This window comes from Calidris pugnax, unplaced genomic scaffold (assembly GCF_001431845.1).
Source record: "Calidris pugnax isolate Ruff unplaced genomic scaffold, ASM143184v1 scaffold27, whole genome shotgun sequence".
Lineage (NCBI taxonomy): Eukaryota > Metazoa > Chordata > Aves > Charadriiformes > Scolopacidae > Calidris > Calidris pugnax.
In genome coordinates this window covers 13,764,766-13,774,822 of record NW_015090893.1, presented here as the reverse complement: position 1 = coordinate 13,774,822, position 10,057 = coordinate 13,764,766, and the positions used below count along the sequence as shown (strand labels likewise).

The following is a 10,057-nucleotide window of genomic DNA, read 5'->3' as shown; positions in this document are numbered from 1 at the left end:
GCCTACCTGGGAGACCTGTGTGACACAGAACTAACCCCCGAAACAGAGGAAAAACTCTGTTATCAGGATTTAGACAAGGCTGGGGGAGAGCAGTGTCTCTCTCCTCCTTGTGTCGGAGTGCTGCGGTGGTGTATCTGTGCTCTGACCCGAGATGAGGAGTCATCAAGTTAAAAAAATAAACCAAAAACAAAAACCCCAAACAAGAAGAATTATATAATCTTTTAATTGCATTGTGATTTCATTGTACACTCTCCAAACAGAAATATCACTTGAAAGACATCCAGTTCCCTTACTTTGTTGCACTGTACATGTTATGCAAATAAGAGCTGGGGTGGAATACAAAACAGAACGTCGCTCTGGCTTTTCAAATAATTAGTTGAAAGAAGCTGAAACTTAAATCATCGCTGGGAATTTACAGCCACAGGAGAGCTTTGCAAATGATCGGTTAAATACAAAACATAGATGCAAAGTGGGGAGGGGAAGCTGGGGAGGAAGAGGGACAGCAAATTTCCAGTTTGAGGCTGAAGTAAGGAAATAAAAAAAACCCCTAACAACTGTACAAGTGACAACATGCTCAGTATTTACATTCTGAGCATTACCAATGCTACAGACAAGCAACATACTAAAAAAATAACTTAAAAAAAGCTATACAATTGTAGTTATAAATACTATATCTTTAAAACTAGTTAAGTAGTGTAGGCTAAAAAAAAGTTCACAGTTACTCTGAAGAGAGCTGTACATATATATATATTGCACAGTAGAAAAGTTCATTCAGTATACAATGTGTAAACAATTTTTATCTTCTTTGGCAATTTCAGGACCTAGAGGAGTATTTGCTGTAAGCAAAAGCACTTGGGTACAAGGCACATCGAAAGCTTTTAAAGCTGCAAGATAAAACCTTCTGCTTTCCAGTTAGCACCGCCGTTCTTGTTAGAAAAACATGTACCTGTCAATTCAGAACAACACATTTTCTACAAGTATAATTCGGAGGTCTGGTGACAACATCAGCTGTTCTTGGCTGTTATTCTACAGTAACAGATTTGGCCAAATTTCTTGGAAAGTCCACCTAGAATGAAGAGACAGACTTTCAGTATATGACAGATTAATACTGACATTCTGCATTTGACAGTTCATTTAGCGTGCTTTTTTTAGACTTCCTAATGAGTTCTGCTTTATTCTAGACACATCAACACACACGAGAGACTATAGATCTGCAGATAATGACTCACTGTTGAATTCCTCCTTCCTTCCAACCCCCTCCCAACAAATACATATTTGTTTTGCATGGGGTACTTTTCCAAAGCAGTCATTTTCAGACTGACACACCTCACCAGCGTCAACACACTCTGCTGTACAAAGCACTGAACTATTTTAGGTTAAAGTGCAAGATCACATTTTAAGATTTAGTTCTCTGAAAAAGTCTTATCTGCACTCTTAATTAATCAAACTAAGCACATTATCTTTTTTTTTAGAAGGATACTAATTAAAAAAAAATAAAAAGCTGAAGAATTGGCACTGAAATGCTGCCTCTACCACAGTCACTATAAGCTCCAGTAACGACACGAACTTTACACTGGCAGAAGGAAGTTCAAAAGTGCACTAACTGGAGGGCTAAATATAGAAAGCACTTACATCGTATCCTCTGAGAACAGCCAGGTGGAATGAAAGCAACTGGAGAGGAATAACACTCAGGACTCCTTGAAGGCAGTCAACAGTATGAGGCAGCTCTATGGTTTTGTAGGCAAATTTTGAGCTTTCTGTGTCTTCTTTAGAACACAGAATGATTGGACGACCCTGAAAATAAAATTGTTGCAGAGTTAAGTGAACGTCGAACTGCTGAAATATTGGTTCACAGCATGACTCTAGTATGTTTGAAGATGCTCAGTTGGCTAACAAAGACAATGCCAGTCTTCCTAATGACTTTTGTCGTCCACAGTTTTGTGAGACTTGAATGTTTTTATGACAATGCCAGTCTTCCTAATGACTTTTGTCATCCACAGTTTTGTGAGTTTGTTACCCTGTAGTTTTAACATTATTACATTTGCTTCAAAACAAACGAAAAACCCAAATGATCCACACACAATGACCAAACAAACCCAAACAAATGACCCACCAGTTTTCACTAATGGTGTTAACCTGTAACAACAGCCCTAGTTTTAACATTATTACATTTGCTTCAAAATAAAGGAAAAACCCAAGCAAACGACCCACAGACAATGACCAAACAAACAACCCACCAGTTTTCACTACTGGTATTAACCTGTAACGATTGTCTACAAAGCAGATATAGCATCTTATTTATAACTTAATATTTAGGGAAAAAAAATAATCACTAATACATCCCTTTTCTGAGGTACAGTCAGCAGCAATACAACATGCAGAATCTCCTCCCCTATGACATTGCATACAACATGCAGAATCTCCTCCCCTATGACACTGCCTTAGTTAAACAGCTCACCTGCCGAGCAGTGACCTGCTGCAGAGCGTTCTGGCACTTGGTAAAACAAGGATCCTTCATTATCACCATGATAACGGGCATCTGTTTATCAATCAGGGCTAACGGCCCGTGTTTCAGCTCACCAGCCAGGATACCTTCAGAGTGCATGTAGGTGATTTCTTTTATTTTCTGAAAAAAAAAACAACAACAAATGCCATCAAGTTACCAGTAAATTGGATGAGAAATAAAAGCCACAAGAAGCGAAACGCCAAGGCTGTACATCTGCCACTTAAATACAGACATACGGTATCAAGCTGGTGTTTTCAAAGATCAGTTAATGGTGAAACCAGACAGGCTTGGCTGCTGGGATTTCTAGCAGGCTGCTGGTGGAAGCAGAGCTTGCCCATGCACATGCATTTGCAGATGAAGAACTGGAGTAATCAACAGGAACTTTAAGAACCAAACACCCAGCACAACCTGGGCTAATGCAGTCTGCCTTTAGCATTTCAAACTACTGCGAGAGATGGATATGAGTCCATTCCACTAAAATGCTCATAACATAATTTATGAGTTTCCTGTAAGAGCATCTCATCTGAATATCAGCACATTGTGTTTTTCTGATGTTATTTTCAAATGGGTCAGTGTTTTAAATTGTTTGTTTTAATAGACTCATTAAAAGCTACATTTATCACGTGAAAGAAACAAGAAACTGATTTTGTATCCAGGTCCCCTTATGTATGTGTTCAATCAAACAGGACTAACTACTCTTAATTATAGATAGCAGTTTTACTGCAGCAGAATTAAGTTGTAATGAAACACTAGAAATAAACTATGTTGCAGAAGCCACAAAAGCTCATTTTAAGTAACACCCAACAATACTGAGAGGTTCCTACCAGAGCTCCTTCCAGACAAGTGGCATAATTATATCCACGGCCCATGACCAGCAGTGATCTCTGTTTGTACAGTTCGAGAGCCAAATCGTGTATCTTCTCATCCAAGGACAACACTTCTTTAATCATCTCTATTGGGGCACACAAAAAGCAGGTATAATAGCTTTCTTAATTGGAAAAAACAGTTTACTTGCAGTAGGATGTTCTAATGATCTAGTAGAACAAATACACTTAACGTAATTCAACCATTAACTTTGCCTCTTTGCAACTTTGACTGTGGTTTAAGGATGTTTTCTCCAGCCTTATTTACAGTAACAAATTTAAAGAGACTATTGGTTTAAGCAGTGCTTATACGTCCCATTTGTATTTCTAAAGGAAGTTGTGAACATCTGTTCTAAAGTCACCTTGAATTAGTTTCCTTTTTATCTACCCTGATTTAAAGTGAAAGGCTCTAAAAATTTCAACTCATCCATTTAGGAGATCAAGTAATATTTCTCACACAAAACCACCTTATTGTAATTAGAAAACCCAACCCATGAAAATTCTGATCTTCCTGCCAAGCCTCTCAGAAGGCTACTTTTAAAATTGGCAATTAGCGTAAAAACCAATAGCCCATTTTTCTTACATTGTGTAGCTTTCAGGAGGAGGGGGAGAGTGAAACTTAAGTAAGAAAAAGACATCCTCAAGTAGTATTTTATATTGCTCATTAAACAACAACCCATATCCCTCCTTAAATCCAAAATATTGATATACCTGGCAATGATTTTAGTCCACTAATGATTTCCTGTCTCCTTTTCTGCAAGGAAATTCTGTCTTCAGACATCATTAGGCCAAACATTACAAGAGACACGAACTGGCTGGTGTAAGCCTGCAGACAAACCAAAACAAAACATTTAGCAGCTAAGTCTGCAGAGAGTTAGTACCATTTCAGATTGAAGTGCTACAATTAAAATTTTAATTGGATTCTGCAGGGGTGAAGTATGAAAGTCGACCGCTGAGCAGCAGTTACCTTTGTGCTTGCCACACCTATCTCGGGCCCTGCGTTGATGTGGACACCACAGTCAGTTTCCCGGGATATTGAGCTTCCCACCGTGTTTGTGATGCCAACTGTCAGAGCACGACGTTCTTTACAATACCTCAAGGCCATAAGTGTATCTGCAGTTTCACCTGGAAAACATTTACATCTTGATTTCAGGTTGGCAAAGAATAGTAACGATTCCTGAGAAGCATAAAATTCTACCCAAGTGTGTTCTAAATAACTGCCTCCACGCTTACACAATGCAAAATGAAACGGAAAACAGTCTTTCAGCCTTCACTCCTTGTCTATATATACGAATCAAGTCTGAAAGAATCACAGAATCACATGGGGTTGGAAGGGACCTCCAGAGGTCATCTAGTCCAACCTCCTGCCAAAGCAGATCCTCCTAGAGCAGGTTGCACAGGAACATGTCCAGGCAGGTTTTGAACGTCTCCAGAGAAGGAGACTCCACCACCTCTCTGGGCAGCCTCTGCCAGGGCTCTGCCACCCTCAAAGGAAAGAAGTTCCTTCTCATGTTTAGGTGGAACTTCTTATGTACAAGTTTGTGCCCATTTCCTCTTGTCCTGTCACTGGGCACCACTGAAAAAAGACTGGCCACTTCCTCTTAAAGTATTTATAGGTGATCCCTCCTCAGTCTTCTCTTCTCCAGACTAAAAGGACCCAAGTCTCTCAGCCTTTCCTCATAAGAGAGATGCTCCAGGCCCTTAAGTAAAGAACCTTTCATTCAAGACAAATCTGGCCCATTAGCCATCACCCTCCTTTGCAACACGCAGAAAGTAGTAAATCATTGGCTTTTTAAATTTTTTCTAGTTTTCACTCAACTGAAGACAAACAGGAAATGCAGCTCACCTGACTGACTGATAAAAAAGCACACGTCATCTCTGAATACAGGTGTGTTTCTATCCAGGAAGTCACTAGCAAGTTCCACCATCACTGGTAACTCAGTTAATTCTTCCAATACTTGTCGAGTCTGTAATTCAAGCAGCACACAGTATTTGTTAATATTGCCACCCATTGAAGTGTTGACATCTTAAGAGTCAGAGAAAATCTAAATGATTCCTTGTTACAGAAGTTGATAATTACAGCTCGTCAGAGCTTTAAAAGCCAAGGTGAAAAAAGTTAACTTCTAGCATGGTAGGTAACAGCACTGGAGTATAAGAATGTGGTACAAAGAAAAACTAAATAAAAGGGTTACACCCCTCAATGAAAGGCAAAGTTTGAGATATAGAAGAAAAAGAAGATGAAGAGCTGTTGTCTAAAAACCCAGCAACTAGGAGCTATATATGCACTTCAGCTAAGGCTGAACATACAGCTACTGCGGCGTGATAACTGGTCCCACAGCCAATAATGATCAGTCTTCGGCATCTTCTGATTTCCTTCAAATGATCCTTCAGGCCTCCCAGCAGAACTGTAAACACACAAACAAGCATATATGAATGGTGTGTTTTATTTTCTAGTTAATAAATTCACAATCTGCTGGCTTAGTAGTGCAGCTTGAATGCCTGTTCTGAATTACCTGTGCTGCTCTCGAAATTCACCCTGCCTCTCATCGTATTGACGACTGATTCCGGTTGTTCAAAGATTTCCTTTTGCATGAATGCACTGAAGTTACCTGTTCAGAAAAAGATTGCAAGGTAATGCTTAGGTTTGTTATTTGAAGTCTATTACAGTTACAAAGAGATGACTTTTAAGACTTGCTGTGGTAGCAGCTAATTTAAGTTGACTGTCAGCTTAAAGAAAAGCTGAGGAATAGGTGAGAAGAAAGGAGGGCTTGGTAGTTCACTCTGTTAGGTTGGTTTCGTTTCCCAACACGGACAAGGTAACCTAATTCCTTTTTAAGGAACCTTCTGTATTCCATTTCAGTTCTTACAGTCAAAGTTTGCCAACAACTACAACAACATTTAAACATTAGTTATATTTGCACTCAATATTTAGATGAAGGACTTTTCTGAAGCTAAAAACAGGCAGGGTCCCATACTGCCCATCTTCCCTTGGTCTTCCAGCTCAGAATTGTCAGCTCCCAGTACAAACAGTCTAAATATCAGGCCATTTTCACAACATGTTAGTAGTTTTCCTCCTTATCTACTGTAACTATCCCTCTTTGATGATACTCCTTTATGGATGTTTCAACCCACCTTTCATGATCTGCTGCAATTCCATCTGCAGGGTTTGGATGGCTCGGGAAGGATCATCACTAGCTGAACGCTCGAGACGGTGAATTGAGAGCTTCCCATCAGTTACTGCTGCAATGTCATCATCTTCTAAGAAAATCACTCTGTTGGTGTGCTCAATGATAGCACTACCGAAAAAATAGAAGCAGACAAATCTGATATGTCAGCAAGAGTTGGTAGCAGCACTCCTCAAAGCAATTAAATATGCTACACAGCACTTCTAGCCCCCCTCCTCTCTTCTTTTTGGACATAACTGCAGATAGAGCCATCTTAAAGGAAATGGCTCCATCTGCTGCTCCTCCTGCTCTCTCACAGGAACCTGGAGCAGAAGGCTCAGGAAACACAGCATTTCACATCAGCAAGTTCCTGCTGATCTGATCTTGCCTCCCAAGGTCTCTGATGGACGCCTAAAGTCAGGATCTTGCCCTGAGAGAGACAAATGTGTACCTGATGTCCAGGTTCTGGCTAAGTTTGGAACACCACCACCATTTCCTCCTCTAATAGCTGGATTAAAATGCCAAAACCAAGACTAACGTATAGTATGCCCAAATACTCAGCTGATGGTGTCTATTGGTACCCAACTTACTTTCCTACACTGGATTAATTTTACAGATGTTAGTAATTGGCAGATATTTACCGTTTAATGCTGACGTCAAGCCTTCACATTTTTGAAGTACCTTAGGCCTTGGGCTTTATGAAGTTACCTGGATTACAAGCTATCCCATCAGAAAACCATTGTACAGCAGCAAGACAGCGTAAGATTTCCAGAACTATCTCACTTTAAACAAAAACAATATTTTGAGAAGCATTTAAGTACTTCTGCTACCTTGCATCTGAAGCAAAGAAAAATTCTACTGCCTTATCCCCGACAGCGTGAAGGCAGGTAGAGCTGTCCAGTCTTTTCATCCGGGAATTGCATATGTTCTTCACATTCTCAATGTTGCCTATTAAAGAAATGAGACACTTTAAATGCAAAACCAGATCTGTTAAAATTAGAGATTACAAACTGTACAGGTTCAAGGTATCACAGTTACACAAGTATTTTGGGAGAGGATGGGTCTTTTACACAAACCACACATTCAGTAGTGTAAAAATAGAATATCCTCAGTTAAAAAGCTATTTGGGGCATTGGCTGGTAGTTTTATAGTAAAAGACCAATTAACCTAATTTCTAATCATGAAGTAACAATAATTTTAGCACTTAAAAGTAATGTGATTTGATTTATCAACTTACATGTTCTATATAAGACAGGAATCTGTTCAGTGGAGAGCTTGTACTTGCTTCTAACCCCAATGAGCAAAGGACTCCCTCTCCTACAAAGGGAAAACACACAAGTTTATGAAGAGAAAGATGCGTAAAAAGAAGTCAAAGGACATCTGTGAAGTTGAAACACAGTATCCCATCTACCTTCCTAAATAGCAAGATCCTCCTCAACCCTGATCCTAAAGCCATTACACGGCAGGAGTTATATAAACTTGGCTTGTTTCTGCCAAGATTCACCAAATAGTATTATGTGAATAAGTGCCATATGCCTTGATAGTTCTTTCCCCATGATCTACACCCACGTAGAGGAAAATGTACACGAACTAGCTGTTTTCCTTCCAGGAATCACAAAACAGCTTAGCACAGGCACCAATTTAAATACCGCTTTTAAACAAAGCTTACTCAGCCTCTGAAGTGAGCCAGCAATCAGCTCCAGTGCTCTTTACTACCAAAATACTGTTCCATCCTTTAGCCTTTTAAACTCAGAAATGTCAACCACACCTCTAAAACTGTAGAATATTAAGATATTTTTTTTTTTAATTATACGGGTCACGCATCATATTGAAGAGCTTATTAAAAAATATAACACAGGAATAAGAGAGTAATTCACACCCCCCTCCATCATCTCAGACTAAAAATTTAGCTTCTCTTAATCTCTTCACTCCTAAAAACCCAAACCTGAACCACATATAGAACAGCTTGTTTCAGAAGATGTGCTCCTGTTAGAGTGATGGTACAGACAGCTTTTTCACAATTTTAATATAGTCCTATTTTAGACCACAGAAGCTTTTTGGTTGTTGTATAAAACAGCCTTTATGCCCACAGCTACTTCACTTGCTACTTTAATATCTTTACATTTCCTGAAAGTTGTTTTCAAAGTTATAAATAAAAGTAGAATTTAGACCGAAAAAAACTCATAAATGCCGTGACAGCTATAGAGCACTACTTGTATAACCTATTACTACAGTGGCATTTTAGCCAACCTGAACACACTTCTCTCAGTCTTTATTCAATATGAAGTAAAACTGAACAATATCCTTTCCTTTCCCTTTTAGATACAGCAGAAATGTTAGCACCCTCTTAATGTATCTTCAGAAACAGAGGATGCACTGAGCTTCTTTAGTGACACGCTGTAACAGATAAAAGGCCACTCTCTATGGGAATGTTGGTGGCTCATTCTCCTGAATGTGTCACTTGGACCACCTCCAACCAAAAGTGTATTTGCAGGAAGCAAGAAAACATTGTCTCATTACTTTTCACTTGCCTTTCACTACTCAAAAGAGTGAGTAGTCACAGCTAATTTTTAAACAAAGTCACGCTATGGATTATAGGGAATCAACACAAGTCTCTGGAAATTCTGTGACCCAAAGTCAGTACAGCTCAAATTAAGTTATATTTAATAGTCAGCTGAAGAGATGCTCTGCAGAGCTTCACTGCACTTCACTAGGATTCCATCTACCTCCTGAATTTTGGTTCATTAAGCAGTTCATCATCAGTATTCCAGGGGGTTTTTGTTTTTACGAGATGTTAACATCTTTTTTAACCTAAAAAAAAGCATGAATTATGTATAAAATGGATTTTACTAACCTGGTAGCAACAGCTTCACCTGGGTAATGGATGCTCTTGAAAACCAATGCAAAAGCACCTTCCTGGAAACCATGCAAACAGAAGAGAAAAAAAATAAATACATCCTGAACAACTTATCTCAACTGGTTGCATCTCATTAAACTGGGGCCTTTCTTCCTGAGGGGGTTTTGAAGGAAAGCTCTTTACTGCTATCAGGAATCTCTTCCTGGAGGGCAGACTGCACCTTTAAAGGAATTGGATAAGGAGCAGAACAGGCCAACATGCACTTAACAAGGCAACAGCTGAATGGTCAGGAAGTGAGCACTTAGCCTCTGCTTATAAATAAAAACACCACCTTCTAATGCAAGGGTTAAGAAAATCTCTGAGATGTTACGTAATTAACGTGAAGGCTGTTAGACATTTCCTTTTAGTAAGATTTTTAAAAAGAGTGTGCCTGTAGCTGCATTTTATCATGCATTTTCAGCTAAAATTTTGGAGTTACTACTTAATTCTAGTTTAAGCAGCAAATTCTCACTAACTCATTTCCAAAAAAATCCCTCCACCAAAAGAAAAAAAAAAAAAAAAAAGGAAAAAAAAAAAAAAAACAAAAACCAAAAACACAAAAAAAAAAAAAACCCTCAAATATATTAAGCTTTAGTACATTAATTAGATTGTACTTTACAGTGCCTGT

At 38.9% G+C, this 10,057-nt stretch overlaps 1 protein-coding gene across 1 annotated transcript in view; it reads right to left on the bottom strand.

Annotated features, from left to right (window-relative positions):
- Window positions 1-207: 207 nt before the first annotated feature.
- Window positions 208-10,057, bottom strand: part of GFPT2 (glutamine-fructose-6-phosphate transaminase 2) — a 28,552-nt gene continuing 18,702 nt past the window's right edge. Inside the window, exons 9-21 of the mRNA XM_014947682.1 lie at window positions 8,827-8,848; window positions 8,725-8,732; window positions 7,364-7,435; window positions 6,502-6,665; window positions 5,883-5,978; window positions 5,677-5,774; window positions 5,216-5,336; window positions 4,337-4,494; window positions 4,081-4,195; window positions 3,331-3,458; window positions 2,459-2,626; window positions 1,633-1,794; window positions 208-1,066 (exon numbers count right to left, since the gene is read on the bottom strand). Coding sequence (XP_014803168.1) covers window positions 1,022-1,066; window positions 1,633-1,794; window positions 2,459-2,626; window positions 3,331-3,458; window positions 4,081-4,195; window positions 4,337-4,494; window positions 5,216-5,336; window positions 5,677-5,774; window positions 5,883-5,978; window positions 6,502-6,665; window positions 7,364-7,435; window positions 8,725-8,732; window positions 8,827-8,848 — 1,357 coding nt within the window. The 3' untranslated portion in view covers window positions 208-1,021. The remainder of the gene's footprint in view (window positions 1,067-1,632; window positions 1,795-2,458; window positions 2,627-3,330; window positions 3,459-4,080; window positions 4,196-4,336; window positions 4,495-5,215; window positions 5,337-5,676; window positions 5,775-5,882; window positions 5,979-6,501; window positions 6,666-7,363; window positions 7,436-8,724; window positions 8,733-8,826; window positions 8,849-10,057) is intronic.